Here is a 20,190-nt window from a genome sequence, read left to right on the forward strand (position 1 = left end):
TGTTTTAATAAGCTATTTCAGGAAATCTGATTTGAAGGTTAAAAACATTAAAGCTAGTTTTAAGTATTGAATTTTTCAAAATGAATTAAATTTTATAACATTCCACAGTAAGAGAAGTACTAAAAATTGTCAAGGGCAAACAATTTAGCTCTAATAAGTAATAAGAAACAGAGCTCTGGAAAGGAAAGAAGATTACAAAAGCATATTGCATTTTGAATCAAATAGCAACTAGACTTTTATAGGTCCAGACACATCTAAATTCATGAAGAAACTTAAGAAAGAAAAATATATATATCTCCTTTGTTTCAGATGTTTGCTTTTTTCTTTTTGTATTGAGAGTAAAAGGAAGGCAGATGGAAATTCATACTTGCAATGTGAATCATTTGTAAGTTTTAAAGTATCATAATTCCAGCAAATTAATTACAGTTCTTGAAGCATGTCTCATAGAATTTCATCTCCTTTCCAAGAAAGACATGTATTACTCAAAATAAATAAATTGCTGTGAATATCTCTCTCTTTTTTTGTTTATTTTTTGGTACTGGGGATTGAACCCAGGGCACTTAACCACTGATGTACTTCCCTAGTCCTTTTTTATATTTTATTTAGAGACAGTGTCTTCCTGAAGTGCTTGGAGCCTCACTAAGTTGCTGAGGCTGGCTTTGAACTTGCGATCCTCCTGCCTCAGCTTCCTGAGCTGCTGGGATTATAGGTGTGTTCCACTTTGCCTAGCTTTTCTTGAGATAACCCTGGTTGTGTGTGTGTGTGTGTGTGTATGTGTGTGTGTGTTTTATTCTTTTTTATCTTCATTTTCATTTGTTCTTTCTATTACACATGACAGCAGAATCTATTTTGATATATTTATACAAGCATGAAATATATCTTATTCTAATTAGGATCCCAGTCTTGTGGATGCACATGATGTTGAGATTCACTGTGGTGTATTTATGTATGTGTATAGTGTACCCTCGTTCTTGATAAATGCAATCTTTTCCCAAGGAGCAAGGTAGAAAAGGAACAGAAGCAAGATAAAACATGACATTCTTGAAAAAGTAAAAGTTCATAGGGTATGTTTAGAATGCTGAGTGGGTTAGGAGATGAGATGGGAGAAAAAAATCAATCTTTACTGTTTTTTTTAATAAAACATAATACCTTTATTTTGTTTATTTTTCTTTATGTGGTGCTGAAGATTGAACCCAGTACCTCATACATGCAAGGCAAGCACTTTACCACTGAGCTACAACCCCAGCCCCCAGTCTTCACTCTTAAACTGAGATGAATTATGGTAGGCTTTTGTAAGCCACAGGAATATGAATTTTGCTTCAAGAGTAAATAATTGAGAACCGATGAGAAAGCCAAAAAATTATGCAATCTTATTTTACTATTAGATCCTTGTGGATTCAGTGGACCAGTAGGTGAGTTAAATTACAGTGAGAGGTGGTCTGCAGAGTAGTTAAAAGTCACAGATATGAGAAGTATTGGGAATTTGGAGCAGTTTTGTGATTTGTTACATATTAGTTATGGGACAGGAAGAAATAGGTCCTTAGTTTTCTGGATGACTCAGTGAGATAGAAAATGGGTACATAAGTGGATTTCAGTATAGTAAGCTTTAGGAATTTGTGTAATTGAAGAAGATTAGCAGTTCAAATATTTAAAAAAAAACAAACTTATTAATTGTAATATGGTGTCAGGGTACAGTTATTTTCAACATCATAGCATGCACAAATGACATCGTAAAGATTATTTGTTTGTTCTTTACTTCCCCATTCGTTTCATTTGGAGGCACTTGAACCAGAATTATTGACTAAAAAAGTACTAGTGTATACAGATGCCATAAAACCAAGAGAGAGGATAAACTTACTCAGAAAGCAAATACTGATATGGTGCCTCTGATTGAACCAAAAATTACCAGTATTCAAGAAATAGAAGATTACAAATACATTTAGGAAATTGTGGTCATAGAGTTAGAAAAGAAGGAAAGAGTTGGACCAGAGAAGCCAAAGCAAGAGAATTTTCAAGAAAAGCAATAGTGACAAATGCTTCAAAGAGTTCAATAAAGTTAATGACTAAGCAGTTCATTGTGGTTATTGCATACTTTGGGAATAGCAGCTTTAGTGAAGTAATCACTAAGAAGTCAGTTGAAAAAAGTATTACATAAGGAACTGGAGAACAGGATAATGCACAACCATTTGAAGTATTTTGGTTATGAAAGGTAGTAGAGAAATATGAGGATAGCTAGAAATGGCCTTGTTGTTTAGGGAAAGATTTAGTTTTAGGATGACAATTAGAAAAGTGAAATGTTTAAGGGAAAGGATACACAAAAAATGGAGACTTGAGAATATATTGAAGTGGTCCTAGAGTATAAAGGACTTCAAGAGTTGATCTAGAAAAAAATGGGAACTAATTGTATATAAAAGGAGGGAAGAATTCCTTAATATATTTGCAGAACTGTTGTAGATACAGGTTAGTTAGAGGTTTGGTGATAGGCAGCTAGAGGTGTTCCTGTATGCTGGTATCTATTTTTTCTTTAAAGACAGAAAAATGAGAGGAAATGTTTGGAAGTTTGATGATAGTTGTGGTCTTCAATAAAAATTGGCACTCAAACTTCATATGATCTGTCTTGTGTCTACTTGTATGGAGAGACTAGAAAGAAAGAAAAATAATAAAATTAGGGGTCTTGATATTTTTCTGTTTTACCAGTCAGATGTACTTCTCAGGGCTTGTGGAAAAGTCCATATATGCTAATTCTGAGTTTTTTATTTCAAGTGGAGTCAGAAGGTTATGGTAGCATTGTGTTTTTCTGTAGTAGTGTTAAATGGAGTTTCCATTATCAGTTATTAGTTTCTTGCTTGTGGAATGAAGAACTGTAGATTACTTAGTTGGATTTGTGGTTCAGTTGCTGTGATGATCTCCTAATTCCTAGATTTCGACAGATAGTATGTTCCTAGAGTCAACTACTCCAGTAGTAGCTTCCTGATTTTTCATGTTCCTGAAACAGGCAGGAGTTTTCAGTTTTGCTTACAAGTCAAATAGTTCATATAATCCTCTTCTAGCTTTCCATTAGTTTTATAAACAATTCATTCATAGAAGCAAATCCCTTTCCATGAGATGGCTGGAATGGTTTCTTTTATAATCACAGAGCACTAATTGAAGCACTATATGTCACTGGAGGTAGTTGAGGGAATGGGAATTTAGGACTATTCTGTTGGCCTGTTTGAAGGCCATGAATATCTAAATCCATTAAAGATAGGATATTGGTAATGCATAGAGATTAGAGATAGAATTAATTGGATTTTTACCCATGGTTATCTGAAATAAAGTGTATGATTTTGCAAACCAGAGCTGAAAGCCCTAGCAAATAATAATGTCATAGGCATGAGTGATTCAAAGACTGACAGGCTGGCTTCTTTCTTCTGATTGTACTGGTGAACTTAAAGAAAAAAATCTGAGCAGAAATTTGAGTTTTTACATTAAGCATTGTCAGAAAACTAGAGATTTTGCTTAACTCTCCTGAAACTGTTCTTGTCTCCTACATCTTTATGGGTGAGATAGTATTGTGTCTTTTTTTTTAAATTAACTTTTTAAATTTATATATGACAGCAGAATGCATTATAATTTTTATTACACATATAGGGTACAATTTTTCATATCTCTAGTTGTTGTGTCTTTTTAAAAAGCACTTGATGTTCATCAAATTGTAAGCTGGAGATAATACCACTAAAACTAGCTCCCAAATTTCAATGGGTGGTCATAGTTGCCAGGTAATGATAAAATTTAGCAGCACTTAAGCATAAGGAAAAATTGTCATAGTTATCATAATTAGAACTGAATTGAAATGATATTCAGAACATGTGGATCATGGTGATCTTTAATGGACAATGGTTGATCATAGGTTTAATAGACTTGAAATATATGGGCAGCACATTAAGAAAGATCCTATCTGATCTCAGTAATCAAATTAAAACTAGGGCTGGAAAATAAAAGATCCATCGGCATCTCTGGGCTGGAATTTTTATCAGTAGTTAGATTGATACTCTAATTCTTGGGAATGTTTTCAGATAGAACAGTGTCCCATGAAAAATCTCTGCCCCCAGCAATTCATGTAGGACACAGTTTCTTAGCAACATTTACCTTCTACTAGTTTTCCCAGAAAAAAAGAGAACTTCATTATCCCTCTTTCTTTCTTTTTGTAAATTTACCTTTATATAACATTCCTGTGGCTCAGCCATGATAGTAATGTTATACGCATGATGTATATTTCACAAAGATTTGTTGCTACTGGAGCAGACTTGAAGACTGAATTCAACGAGAAATATTTTGAGAACAGTTTTACTGAATAGTGAAAGATAGGTTTCAGTAATGGTTATGAATACAATAAAAACAAACATCATCACATAAATAGAAAAGAAACAAATCTACACCTTGTGTCAGAATGAAAAATAAATCTGAAACAAATCTGAATATAGGTGTGTATGAAGGCACACATAAAATGCTTGAAAAATAATGTCTGAAAGAATAAATTCATACAGTAGTACAAGAATATAGTTTGTGCTTGAGCCCATCTGTATTAATAATTTTGCAAATAGCCAGAGGCATAAAAGTGTTTTCCTTTACTCAGAATACTTGGTGCTTCTGCTCCATTATGTAACAGTATTACTACATCATATGCAACCTAGCAGTGAGCACAAAAATATTAGCTTTGGGCAAGTGTACTCATGAGTAACCCTGAAACACATACTTGAGAGCAAGCAATCTCAAGGAGGACAGTATTGTTCCCAAGGGAGCAAAAAATAGATTTCTGGAGGATGAAAACAATCTTGCTCTTTTATGTATAATTCAAAAATATATAAAGTATGTGAATAAACAGTTTATCTGAAGTGTTAAGATTTCATTGAGAGGGCAATTAAGGAAAAAGATGTATAAAAAGCCTCCTTAGGGAGGTATAATGAAAACTAAAAGTGGTTGAGAAACACTGCCTTAGGGGAAACTTAGAGAGAAAGGGATGTAAGAGCATATTCATTTCTTTTCATGCTTGGTGTCAACTTTTGATTGGTCATCTTAATCTTAAAGTGCATTGATGATAACTAGCAATTATCTTTAGAGCTGGCTTCAGTATGATAGGGTGTAAAATATATTTAGAATTAATCTTTTGGCCTTTTTTTAGTAGATGCTTCTTAGGACATGAATTTAAAGCATATAAGAAAGATATATTAGATCATTGCAAGAATCTGTGAACAGAAACAAGAGGATCTGATATGTATAAGAAATGATCAGATACAAGAGAGAAAAGAGAAAGTACAATCGAAAGCAAAGCAAACAAAATTAATTATGCCAAAAAGGGGTTCAATACACCTAATCAGCCCAGAGAGGAAGCTGACTGTCTATTAATTACCTCTGGTAGACACTTTACTATCAGGCTGGGGGGGTGGGAATTGGTGTGTATGTGAGAGAGAGAAAGAGAGAGGGAATTGGGGTGTGTGTGTGTGTGTGTGTGTGTGTGAGTGTATGTGTGTTGGGGGGGTGGAGGGGAGAAAGAAAGAATGTTCTAAAGGCCTGGAAAACTTAATGGAGAAGCAAACCCTTTTAAATGTCTTCCTTAATTTAGGAGGAAAAATAATAATTTATTAACCTTTACAGATAAAGTGTATGGGTTTTGCAGACGAAGGTTTGTCAGTACTTAACTGTGGATCTTTGTAGTTTATCTGTTTAATGTTGAGCTACAGTATAAGCCTGCTTTTGTTAATTAAACTTCTTAATAAAACTTTATAGCAAGGTTATTTGTCTTATACTTTAGCTAGTTTCTGGATTGTTGGCAATATTCCAGGAATCTACTTAGAAAATGGTGAAGATTATATTATATTAACACACTGGTGCTAGTAAATTAATGTTTCTTCATGTTCTCCATAGAACAAATAGTTTATGTTTCCAAGCTCCCTTGATAGAATTGAGAAAAAAAATGAATTTCCATTTGTTTTGAAACCACATTTCCAAGTACTATATTCATTTTTGAGAGGGGTATGTGTGCATGCATGTGTGATTGTCCGGTAGAAATTTTTTATTTTATATTGACTTCCTAAGTAACAAGGACTGTTTAAGTCTTTTACCTACATTTGTTCTATTTGATAGGGCACAATTTTCATGGTCCCAGAACTTTGTCATTTGGCCTTATTTGAGCCCTTCTGAAGCAAAGTTAGTTGGATTGTTGGTTTGTAGATAGTGGACAGGTAGTTTCATCATAGCAACTGAAAAGTGCCATCAAACTGGGCTAGAGAGCTTCAGTATTAACTTTAATATATTCATCTGTCAGCGATTCAGCATAGTAGCTGAAGAGCAATTTACAATTTAAATTACTTGCCAAGTACTTAACATTAATTGACATGCTAAATCCATGACAAAGTAACAAATTATGACCACTGCCAGTCATTTTAGAGAATACAATTCTCAATCTTACTGCCTATTTTATCTTTAGAGGTCAAATTGACATTTTGCAGTATATTCTTCAAGGAAATCAAATACTTAGAAAAAGGTGCATGATGATAAATAACCATGAAGGTAAGCATCACTGCTATGAACTGTTCACAAAAAATCTGATCATTTGGGGGAGGTTCTGATTAGTGAAATTGATCAAAGTGTGTTGTGTACATATATGAATATGCTACAATAAAAACCATTATTTTATATAACTACTATATGCCAATAAAAAAGAAAAAAATATTTCGGAAAATTAAAAAAAAGAATCTGATCAATTCCGTTATATTAGGTGGTCAACACAAGATGCTTAATTGATCTGATAACAAAACATACACATAGTCTTCCTCTAGAGTCCACATCTGGATAACACTAACTTTCCTTTATAAATTAAGAACAGACACAGAGAGAAGAATTAAATAAAGTGACATGTATCTTTGCCATTACATTTAATTCTAAAATCATAATCATTTTTACTTCAGGCCAAATATTTCACATGCATAAACACAATGCAATTAACTTTTAATCTACTTATCAAAAGGAAACTATAAGGATATGTAGTTCAATAAAGAAGAGGCTCCACAGAGATATATATCTGAAAACTCCATCCTATGCATACATTTTTGTTCTGTTGTCATTTGCATGTGTTTCTCTTCGGCATTTCCCCCATAGAATTGGGAATATGCCTTTTAATATTGTATTTGTTTAACACTATTGTAGCATAACTAAACAATTGTTTTCTCTGTTATAGTCTTTACAAGAAATTTTTCCTTTGAGAATAGGATCTGCAGATATTCCCTTTTTGAGACAAGGTGGTTATAAGAATGGTCTTGTGGATGAATACAGAAAGCAGAGATTTATTCATATTCTGATGGGGTCACTGAGGTGTGTAACATTCATGCATACCTATTTTCCTGCAACTATCCACATAAATAATCCCATTTCTGATTGATGCTTATAAATGATGGTTCAGAGCACATTCCTGATGTCAGTCACTGGTTACTCATGCATGGAATTAAAAAATCTTCCAGACCAAAGCTATTGCTATAGTTGGTTTGGCTTTATCTATATTTTAAAGAAAAGTAAGACAGGATGAGATGTTAACAAATATAGTGTTAATATTAAAAGGCTATCAGGATGCCTTCAAATTATTCCAAAAAGAAGCAGAATAAATTTAAATCTATAAATATGAATGACAGAGGTAGAGTCACTGAATACTATTAGGGCATTCATGAAAATTAAATGTACCTTTATAAGAACTTGACTCATTAGCAATAGATACAAAGTGCTAAGGACTCAATTTTAGGAACAATTAGAAAACGACAGAAAAAAATAGACTTTCCTTTGAATTATACATATTTTCTTCCAATTGTCATAAAATTACTGTAAAAACTAGCTAATTCCTGAAATCATTGCATCTTAATATTTTATATTTTTAAAAATTATTCTTGGAGAACCATAAATACTATCTAAATAGGAGCTCTAATTTATTATAGCAAATGCTCCATGGAAAATTTTAGCTTTGTTTTTGGAATTACCTATCAACACAGGTAGAAAAAGCAAACTTTTTTGAATGAATATTATAAGATTACATGGAAATATTTGAATAAAAACCCAAATTCTTTGGATAATATTAGCCAATATTAACTTGATTTTACAAATAATTACTTAAGCAATATTTTAGAAATTTTAGAATTGATTTAAGAGACACTTGAGGAGTCAGAACAGCAGAAACAGATCAAATTAAATGCAGTAGAAATTAATAAACCTGCCACTCATTTGTGCTAAGAACATAATAATAAAGCTATTTTACTTTTGGAAAAAAAATTTTGTTAACTGGAATATATAAAGATATTCAACAACATATAGGTAAGAGTTACTCCCTGATGGACATTATGCAAATTGTTAATCACACAGTAATGAACATACCAGAGAACAGTACCTTATGGAGCATGTAATCACTAAATTTTAAATTAATAATTATAACTTTAAACAAAATATTAGAAATGAAAAAATAAGAATTTAAAATAGACAAAATAGGATTCCATTGAAGTTTTTATGTTTCCCATATATTATTAAGAAAGTATTGTAAAATAAAATTTAAAATACAACACACATACATGTGTGCACACCCCCTCCACCTCCCGCAAGGTCTGACTGCTAGGACGGCTTAGAAGCAATGGCAGTAAACTGGGGAGTCTTGAAGAAATGCCTGATCTAGTGCTGACATAGAGAATATGCAAGATGAGTCTGAAAGATCTTATAGTTCCAGAACACAAAAAAATGCTCAAAATACAAAGTGGTGGGAGTATGTCAAAGAAACAGGAGCCAACTAAACAACCTCCCAGTGGCCAAACTTAAGGAACAAAAATAATGTAGTTATGAATAATAGTCCAAAGTATATATTAAGTATCCAAGACACTCATGAATAAGTATTTAGGAAATAATAATAAGCAAATGGGAAAGAATAAATAAGTCTCTTTAATAGAGGAATCCACATCAGTAGCTAGGTACAGTCCTCTCGAAGAGATGGATCATCATGTCACTCTTCCCTTAAGTGTGAACTTTGTAGATTGGATTCTTTCCAAATAGTACAGTATATAGATGTTGAGAAAGAGAGTTACTCCATTGTGAAGAAATCTGACATACACTATCTCAGCCATGTGATCATGCTTATCATTTTCAATAAGTTATGTTAATAGGACATATTTTTTTCTCTTGACTTCTAACTTTATTCATCCAACGAATAACATTTCATAACAGTTTTTATCAATGGAATGCAATTCCACTCAGATCATTCTGTCAACGACAAGAAGCAGCATCAAATCATTTTGTCCACACAAATAAATCAATTGTTGATTATTATTTTCTACCATTTGGGATTCAAATATCTTGAGTAAAACAAAGGAAGGAAGGAAAAAAAAATGATTTTGGTGTTGACAAATCCAGTGGGGTAAATGCAGTTTATGCCTTTTTTTTTTAGATACACCCTGATGTTAAGAGTAATACACAATTTTTAAACTTATAGCAGAGACAAAACTGTAAATATACACATTGAAAGAAAATACAGCCCTTTATTGCTTCTTCTTACAGATACAATAGCATTTCCAGTTTTTTTTTTTTTTTTTTTTACTTTTGCTTATGTGTTTCTTTTTGTTGGAATTCCTTCCCCATTCTTTGAATATATATTTAAATTTTAAGAAAAATGAAATACCAAGGGTTTACAAAATCCAAAAGCAAGAGGTGTCATTCTTAAAGGAGGAGCTATGTGAGAAGTGTGATGGTTCTGAATCAAGCTACTCTCTGGTCCTGCAATTTCTTCTTCCTGTCACAGTTTTATGTTGTTGAAAGCCCTTCTTTAGTTGGGTTCGCTTATGGGACAGGGGAAAATTTTGTTGTTTTGCAAATTAAGCTCATATTGATGTTATACATGATAAAGTTATACATGAGGCTTTTTTTACTTAGTATGTTAAGATGATCATAATTTTCTTTTCTGTTTACTCTGAAGGGTTCTAGTCCCCCACCAGGAAATTTTGTGGAGAATGGTCCCCTCCATGAAGCAATTAAGTCATGATTTCTTCTTTTTTTAAAAAAATTATTTTATTTTAATTAGCTACACATGACATTACAATGATCTTGGCAATTCATACATTTGAAACAACTGGGGTATAATTTCTCATTTTTCTGATTGTACAGATCGCAGAATCACACTGGTCATAGAGTCACCTATATACATACAGCAATCATAATTCTTAATGTGAAATAATGAAGTAGCACTTTAGTTGTATGATCTTTCTTTCAAAATTTCATAATCTCATTCTAGTCCTAGAAAAAACATCAGATAAACCTGACTGAGAGATAGTATAGAAAATATTTGGTCATTGGCCAAAACGAAGTCATCAAAAACAAAAATAAAACCAAACAACAGGATTATGTAAAAATCTTTTACTAACTAAAGAATCCTAAGGAGATATGACAACTTAACCTGAATAGGCTCCTGGGATGAAAAATGACGTAAGTAAAACAAAGGAAATCCTAAATATATATGGATTTTCAATTAATTATAATATATCAATATTTTTTCATTAGTGTTAACAAATGTACTAATGTATAGAACAGAGTATGGGGTGATGTGTGATTTTCTGTAGTACCTTTGCAAATGTTCTGTAGATCTAAACTATTCTAAAAAGGAAAATATATTGTAAAGATTTTAAAACAACCTTTACAAACATTCATAAATAGGAATAAACTTACCAACCTAGATGCCCCTCAGTAGATGAATAGATTAAAAAAATGTGGCATATATCACAATGGAATATTACTCAGCAATAAAAGAGAATGAAATCATGGCATTTGCAGGTAAATGGATGGAGTTGGAGAAGATAATGCTAAGTGAAGTTAGCCAATACCCAAAAAACAAACACCAATTGTTTTTTGTGATATAAGGTGACTAATCCATAATAGGGTAGGGAAGGGGAGCATGGGAGGAATAGATGAACTCTAGATAGGGCAGAGGGGTGGGAGGGGAAGGGAGGGGGCAGGGGATTAGCAAGGATGGTGGAATGTGATAGACATCACTATCCAAAGTACATGTATGAAGAATGAATTGGGGTGAACATACTTTATTTACAAACAGAGATATGAAAAATAGTGCTCTGTATGTGTAATAAGAATTGTAATGAATTCCACTGTAATGTATTTACAAAATAAAATCAATAAAAAAAGAAAAAAACAGGAATAAACTTAACAAAATACATGGCAACCTTTAAAAATATACATGAGCATAACAGAAAAAGACAAATAAATTGATATATTATGTTCATGGATGAAAACACAATGCCTTTTGTTTATTTTGTGTTAAATGTTTTCAGTATTATTCAGAAAGTGTCTTGTATTTCACCACATAATTTTTGCTATGGCATTAATGTATGTTCATGAGTATTCCATGAATTCTAATCTTGCAAAAATCACAGTTTAGTAATAAGTGATTTTTAAGTAATAGTGGCACAATTTTTTAAAAATCTTTACATAATGTTTGTGCCCACATTTTTGAAAAACAATAATATAAAATCTGTAATGGTTATGTGATGAAAGATGGTTTGGTAAGAGGAGACTTTTAACTAGATAAAGAATTTATACTCCAAACTCAAGCCAACGTCTTATTTATTTTGGAAATATTAAAAAAAAATCTTTGTACAGCCAGAAACAAATTTCATTTAACATTGTTTTGGTTAAAACAGCAAGATAAGAAAAAGACATAAGGCATATAAATACTGAAAGGTAGAACTTAACATGTTATTTTTGCTCAGTGGTATTACTAAATGAAGGAAAAGCATTAGGCATAAAATGAGAGCATATTAAAGCAATGTGAAATATGCTGTAAAAATGGGAGCTCATATCCCACTTGAATCAAAGTGTGAAATATGATATATCAAGAACTATGTAATGTTTTGAACAACCTACAATAAAAATTAATTAAAAAAAAAAACAAAAAAAAACAAAATAAAGCAATGTGAAAATGATCATGTTCTTATTTATCAGTATTGAAGAAAATATAGCTAATATGTTGCAATTTTATTTAAATGTATATAAGAAGATGAAAAAATGTAAAATATATGCAAGAAATACATGATAAGCAGGAATTAAATCCAAATTTTATAACAATTATATTAAGTTAATATTTAAAGTTGGATAAATTCTAAATGTTGAAGAACAGGGAAACCTCTAAAATTACTAATAGATGTTTAAAATACAATGGCCATATTGGAGAGAAACTTAGTAATAACCAAGAAATCCCTGTGTGTGTGTGTGTGTGTGTGTGTGTGTGTGTGTATGTGTGTGTATTGTTTTATGTAGTGATTTTCAATGTAGAGTTTTCTTGTGGTAGCAAAAACATTGGAAACAACTAAGTGTGCAGCCAAAGTAGAATGTATAATTACATTACAGAATATTTAACTGAAATGAAAATGAATTAGTCTATGTATGTAAGCCTGAGTTACCTTAAAAAACACATTTTAACCCTCCCCCAAAGAAACAACTAGATTACATGTGGATAATTCAGCATGGCTATTTAATTTATATTTAAATACTTTTAGAATGAATTTTATGTCTTGTTTTCAAAATATTCTTTTGAGAAAGTCAGGAAATCATACTTTGGACTGAAATATACAGTTTTAATTTATTTGTAATATTTAAGCTTTTATGATTGTGATAGGTGCTTTCCTGTTATTTATATTAGTATGTATATATCTTTGTATGCCTAAAACTTGTTTGATAAAAAATACATTTTAAGAGAGCCTTGAGTAGTTTGAAGTTTCCATTAATATAAGTATACAGACATTGTAAATTTTTTATGCCATGTTGGCTTAGATATCTCTGGAGAATCTAATGACTCACTGATTCAAAGTAGCCTATACTTGTGCATGTCCATTGTAGCAACTACATTGTGAACCTATCATCTGTGTGTAAAATTGAAAACTTGTACAAATCAGCAACACTTTGACATCACAATGGACCCTTAGATACTGTCCTTAAATCCTGCCTTGCATTTGTGTGTACAACCACCTGAAAAACTATTACACCAAAACATCTGACTTTTAAATTTTACTTGTTTTATTGTGTCTGGTTTTCTTGTAATTATTGAGTTATTCTGTGGACTCTGGTGAAAAGTTAACTGCCCAATGGGTAAATATTGATTTAAATCACATAAAGGAGTAGTTTTCTTTTAATGTGTCATGAGATGGAGTCAGTTTTTTTTTCTGAAAATAGTTAGACCAATATATTCAGCATGAGAAATGTGCACACATTTAAAACATGTTATTACCAAATATTAACCTAAAAAATGAACTTCAAATAACACATCAGTAAATGGGCTAATGAACTGAGCAGACACTTCACAGAAGAAGAAATATAGTTATTCAATAAACATAAGGAAAAATGTTCATCATCTCTAGCAATTAGAGAAATGCAAATCAGTACTCTAAGATTTCATCTCACTCCAGTCAGAATGGCAGCTATTATTCATACAAACAATGGTAAGTGTTGGTGAGGATGTGGATAAAATGATACACTCATACATTGCTGGTGGGACTACAAATTGGTGCAACCCCCATGGAAAGCATTATGGAGATTCCTCAGATAACTTGGAATGAAACCACCACTTGACTCAGCTATTCCACTCCTTAGTCTGTACCCAGAGGACTTAAAATCAGCATACTACAGTGATGCAGCCACATCAACGTTTATAGCAGCTCAATTTACAGTAGCTAAACTATGGAACCAACCTAGATGCCCTTCAACAGATGAATAAATACAGAAAATGTGGTATATATACACAGTGGAATATTAGCCTTAAAGAAGAATGAAATTATAACATTTGCAGGTAAATGGATGGAACTATAGAACAACATGCCAAGTGAAATAAGGCAGTCCTCCAAAAACAAAGGCCTAATGTTTTCTTTGATAATAGATGCTGATCCATTGTGGGGGCATACAGGTAAGGAAGAATGAAGGAACTTTGTATTGTGCAGAGGAGAGTTGAGGGGAAGGGTGGGGCTGTGAGGATGGGAAGGACAGTAGAATCAGAGTGACATTATATGTATATAAGGTAATATATAAGTACACTACTGGTGTGACTCAGCCCTATGTACAGCCAGAGTAATGAGAAGGTATGCTCCATTTGTGTACTGTGCATCAAAAATGCATTCTACTGTCATGTGTAACTAATTAGAACAAATAAAAAAACATTGGGGCTGGGGATGTGGGTAAAACGGTAGCATGCTCGCCTGGCATGCACTGGGCACTGGGTTCGATCCTCAGCACCACATAAAAATAAAATAAAAGATGTTTTGTCCATTGTAAACTAAAAACTTAAAAATATTAAAAAATTCTCTCTCTCTCTTAAATAAAAACATTGAGTAATTTTAAAAATGAACTTAAACAAATATAGCAATGAAATATTGGGATACAATTCAGTTGTAGTGTTGTGATGGCAGATTTTATGAAGAAAATACATCAAATCAACCAAATGGGAGAAAAATACCATACCATTCTTCTGATAGAAATATATTAACAAGTTCTAGTTTTCTCACATCCCTATGTAGACGAATACCATATTGTAGTTTTTCTAGCTGATAACGTAAAAGATTTATAAACTTTGGTGGAAATAGTATTAATCACATATTTAGGAATATGGAAGAATAAAAAAGAACCAAGGAGGGCATACTTAATTTAATGTACTCAACCTCTGGAGTACTTTGTCAATATTCATTGATTCTGAGGATTGTGAAGAGATTGATGTATGATAAACAATTTCAGAGATCACACATGATGATGGAATATGTGGGAATGTAAAGGGTTACTATGTTGGAGAAGGGAAATAAAACCTCACAAGAGTTACCATGGTTTATGTTTACAAAATTCTGCAAGCTTTCTCCAGAATATTATACTATAAAGGAAGTCTTATAAAATTATTAAAGTTAAGAATTTTAGTTGGTGCAGTTGTATTATGGAGTGTTATAAACATTTTAGTTGTAGATTGATGAATTATCTCATAAAATGCAGAAACGTTCAATAACCTATCATGAGTCCTCTTCCCCCCCCCCCCAATTTCCTACCCTTTACTTTATAAACATGTGCAAGGCTATAAAACTTTCAAACTATTGCTGCTGAAAGTATTTTGTAGAAGCAATCTTACAAAAGATAAATATAGAGAAGCATATTTGCAAGTGTTTAGTATTATACAGCATGTATAAAAGCAGTTAAAATGAGAAAGTTGACAGAAATAAAAATTCAATTTGTGAATCTAAGTAGAATTTAGGTAGAAGTGGTTCCTTCATCTTTGGATACTTTAGACTAAATATGTATAAATGCAGGATATAAACCAGATATTCAACCAGCCTTCAGAATACATCAAATACTGAAAGAGGATTATGCAACTTTAATGATAGAATTGTAACAGAACCACAATGTGTGAATTATTTGTATTTCCCATGTTTATACTAATACACATATGTTTATGTTGACTTATCTACTGTATCTAATATAATTTTATTAAGTGCCCAGAAATGTAAATTTGGTTCTTCTCCTCTAATACTTTTATTACAAAATTTAAATAAAACAGAGATGCTGATAAATAAGAAAATACTACATAAATAAAGAAAAAAATCATTTGGAGGGAAATGGTGCATAAAAAGTCTCTTCCTATTGAGATGGATAACCTTCCCCTCCATACACAAACATACTCATCCTCAAAATACAATAGTTTTTATATTAGATTATTTTTCTTCAGAAAACTCATTATCAATTTATTCTGAAATACATAAAGGAGTCATGATTCTCCAGTAATGGTTTTGGAAACTTATAAACCTGTAAGAATTACATATCATATTTTAGTTAAAATCAACTTTAAGAATTAATGTAAATTATTCTTGATAAAGTTATAAATAGAGTATAATTGTAAGTAATTTAAGAGCCATCATGCATAGTTTCAAAAAAAAGTTAGCAGCTAGATAATTTTACAGATATTCAGTGGTTCATGTATCTATTTCCAGCCTTTTATTTTAGTTAAATTGCACAATAAAAGCTGCAGGGAAAAGGAGAGATAATATGAATGTTTAGAGAAAATTATAGAATCTATAATCTATAAAATTACAACAAAATAGGGCTGGGGTTGTGGCTCAGTGGCAGAGTGCTTGCCTAGCATGTGTAAGGCACTGGGTTCGATTCTCAGCACCATGTATCAATAAATAAAATAAAGGTCCATTGGCAACTAAAAAAGAAAAAAAAAAACCAGGAGTCTAAATCAATGTTGAAAAAATTACAACAAAATAAATTTGGCCAGCAATTTTTTTTTACTTTAGTAATATGATTATATACAGTGTGCTCAATTACATAGTGATGTTAAATGAAGAAATACAATACAATTTTTATAAATTTACAAGTAGATTTTTTTTATGTCTTTATGATGTTTAGGCAGATACTATGTTTAATTTTTTTTTAGTTGTAGTTGGACACAATACCTGTATCTTATTTATTTATTTTCATGTGGTGCTGAGAATTAAATCCAGTACCTCACATGTACTACGCAAGTGCTCTACTGCTGAGCCACAACCCCAGACCCCAGATACTACATTTATTTGCAAAGGTAATCCAATAGAATACTTAATATAATAGCATAAAGAAATTTGTAAGTGTTCATAATAAGAACCAGAGTATTTAGTACCATGTTTATGTCTGGCTATTAAAGAGCATTTAAAAGAAATAATTTACACGGTAAAATTTTAGTTTTAATTTAAGGTTTAACATTTTATTGTTGAATGGGGAAAATTAAACATTATTTACATTTATTCTCTAATATTACCATTTGTAAATGAAACATTATACGTGTAGTTGATTATAGTTATTCTAATTTGCTCTTTTAAAATCTTATTACATTAAGTTTTAATTTACATAACAGCATAAATGTTTCTCTTAATGTGATAAATTAATCCAGTGTGAAATTTGGTTACAAAGAAAACGTGCTTACCATAGTTGTCTCTGCAATAGAGCCAAAGCTGTTTATGAATATGTTGCATGTGACATTAACTGGAGGGCCTGAAAAAGAGATTAAAACATAAGAGCTGTTAAGATACCCATCTAAAAATATTTTCAAATATTCCTTGTTTCTTGTTATTAGTGGGAGAGAAAATGATTTCTTTGTCTACAAACAGATGCTCATAATTGAAGGTAACCATTCCATGAAGCAATCTGGATTGAGAATCCCAAGCTTCAAGATCTTTGAATAGTGATGCTGACCATTATATAAGGCTTTTGATTTCAATTTCCTTAAATATTAGGAGATAAAATGTTAGGAGAGAAATCTCTAATATTTTGTATTCTTCCTAAAGTGTGGAACTGGCATTTCTAGTTGGCCAGAGGTTTGAGTGGAAAGGTTAATGAAGAATATAAGGAAAACAATGTATTTCTATGGAAGAGCAGTGTTCGGTGGAAAAGTGATACATTCAGAATTTTACTAATAGTTGGGATCAGGATGCCTCATTTTATAGGAAATACACCCCAGCTCCTACCTCCACATCATGCCTCCAATAAGATAGCAGTAACTTCTTTGTAAAAGTAAACTGTTTTAGGATTGACTTGTTCTGTTTTTCTAAGACCCTAAGGTGCATCACTATGTAATGTGAGATCTGTTTTATTTAACAAAGACAATTGTATCTATAAACTTCCCTATTAAGCATTGCTTTTACTGTACCTGAGATTCTGGTATGATATAATTCTATCTTTCTTTGATTATAGGTATTTAAAAATTTTCCCCTTAATTTCTTCAGTGATCCATTCATCATTCAAAAGCATCTCATTCAAGCTACACATATTTGTGTAGTTTCTGTAATTTTTCTTATTGATTTCTAATTTCATTTCATTATGAGCTGAAAAAAATGCAAGATTATTTCACTGTTTTTGTATTTGATAAGATTGGCTCTATGGCCTACTAAATGATCAGCTTTGGAGAAAGTTCCTGTGTGTGGCTGATGAGAAAGTGTATTTAGTATTGCTGAATAAAATATTCAGTAGCTATCTGTTAAGTTTAATTGATCAATAATAAGGTTTAAATAGGATGTATCCTTGTTGACTTTGTCTCTGGATGACCTATTAGTGAGAGAAGTGTATTGAAATCCCCCCTATTATTGTATTGGAGTCCATCAGTCACTATGTGTCTAGTAATGTTTATTTTGTCAAATGGGTGCTGCCCTCACATTTGTAGCACAAATATTTACAACTCCATGTTCTTGTTGGATTGTTCCCTTTATCGATACATAATATCCTTCTTTGTCTCTTCTAATAATAATTACAAGTCTACTTTGTCTGATATGACAGTAACTATATCTGATTGCTAGTAGAAGGAAAGAAGTAATAAAGACCAGAGCTCAAGTTAATGAAATAGAAACTAAGAACAATACAAAGGGTCAATGAAATAAATAATTGTTTCTTTAAATAAAATAAGCATAAATTAAATCTCTAGCCAAACTAATAAAAAAGTGAAAAGACCCAAATTAATAATATTAGAGATGCAAATGGTGATATTAACATAGACATAGTTGAAATTTAGAAGATCATTTGAGAATATTTTGCAGACTTATATTTCTGTAAATTGGAAAATCTAGAAGAAATGGACAAATTTCTAGACACATACAACCTATCAAATCAGAATGATGAGGATGTAGAAAACCTGAATAGACAAATTACAAGCAATGAGATTTAAGCATTAATATAAAGCTTTCAATAAAAAAAGTCCAGGAACTGATGGATTCACAACTGAATTTTACAAGATCTTTAAAGAAGAACTGATGACAATTCTCCTAAAATTATTCCATGAAGTTGAACATTTTTAAACTTTGTGAAGTTGTATCACCCTGATACCAAAATTGGGTGAAGACACTTTCAAGAAAGAAAACACAGAACAATACCATTTATGAACATAGGTGCAAAACTCTCAATAAAATATTAGCAAATCAACATTGGTATACATTCAAAGTATTATACACTGTGATCAAGTTGGTTTCATCTCATGCATGCAAGGATTGTCCAATATATGCAAACAATACATGTAATTCACAATATAAATAGAATGAAGGACAAAAATCACATGGTTATCTCAATGCATGCAGCAAAAGCCTTTGACAAAATTCATTATGCATTTATAATAAAAGCACTGAAAAACTGCATATATTAGGAACTTCCTTCAACATAATAAAGACTATATATGACAAGCCCAAAGCCAACATCATAGTAAATGGGGAAAAACTGAAAGCATTTAAACTAATATTAGGCAAAGACAAGGGTGTCCATTCTCAACACTCTTATTCAATATAGTTTTTGAAAGTTTAGTCAGAGTAATTAGAAAAGAGAACAGGGATACAAATAAGAAAGGAAGAATTCACAATATTTCCATTGTGGGATATGATTGTATACTTAGAAAAACCTTAAAAGTTCTGCCAGAAGACTTTACAGATGATAAGCAATTCAACAAAATAGCAGGATACTAGCTCAGCATATAAAAAATGTTGCAGGGTACAAAATAAATATCAATAACTTTCCTATATCCCAGTAATGAATCTGAGAGAGAAATCAGGAAAACAATTCCATTCACAGTACCTTAAAAAAATACCTAGAAATAAACCTAACCGAAGAAGCTAAAGATCACTGTAAGGAAAGTTATAGAACTCTGACCCACCTCTGCAGGGCCCAAGTACACAGCATGCCTGGTCCACCCCTCCCCTGGCAGGGCAGAGACTGCCAGAACCTAGCCTTTGGCACAAGACAGCCCCTTCTGACCTGCAGACTACCACGGGAGGTCAAGCCCAGTGGCCCAGACCCACCCATACCAGCCTCTGCAGGGCCCAGGTACACAGCATGCCTGGTCCACTCCTCCCCCATGGGGCAGAGACCACCAGAGCCTAGCCTCTGGTGCAGTGCTGCCCCCTCTGACCAGCAGACTACCATGAAGCAGGAGCCGAGATCCAGCCCAGCCAGCCCACATCAGCCTACTCGAAATCCAGGATCTCGGTAGGCAAGGTTCATCCCTTCCCCAGTGGGGCAGACACTGCCAGAGCCTAGCTTTTGATGCAGGACTGCCTCTTTTGACCAGCAGACTACTGTGGAAGGTCAAGCCCAATGGCCCCTATCTACCCACTGCAACTTACGGCAGGTCCCAGATCCAGGATGTAGTAG

General features: G+C 32.3%; 1 protein-coding gene across 2 annotated transcripts in view; it reads right to left on the reverse strand.

Annotated features, from left to right (window-relative positions):
• Glra3 (glycine receptor alpha 3) overlaps positions 1-20,190 on the reverse strand; it is a 156,105-nt gene that overhangs the window by 79,190 nt on the left and 56,725 nt on the right. For both annotated transcript variants that reach the window (XM_076852373.1, XM_076852372.1), the window contains exon 3: positions 16,991-17,058. In XM_076852373.1, the coding sequence (XP_076708488.1) occupies positions 16,991-17,058 (68 nt within the window). The remainder of the gene's footprint in view (positions 1-16,990; positions 17,059-20,190) is intronic.

The sequence above is a fragment of the Callospermophilus lateralis genome, chromosome 4, assembly GCF_048772815.1.
Source record: "Callospermophilus lateralis isolate mCalLat2 chromosome 4, mCalLat2.hap1, whole genome shotgun sequence".
In the NCBI taxonomy this organism is placed as follows: domain Eukaryota; kingdom Metazoa; phylum Chordata; class Mammalia; order Rodentia; family Sciuridae; genus Callospermophilus; species Callospermophilus lateralis.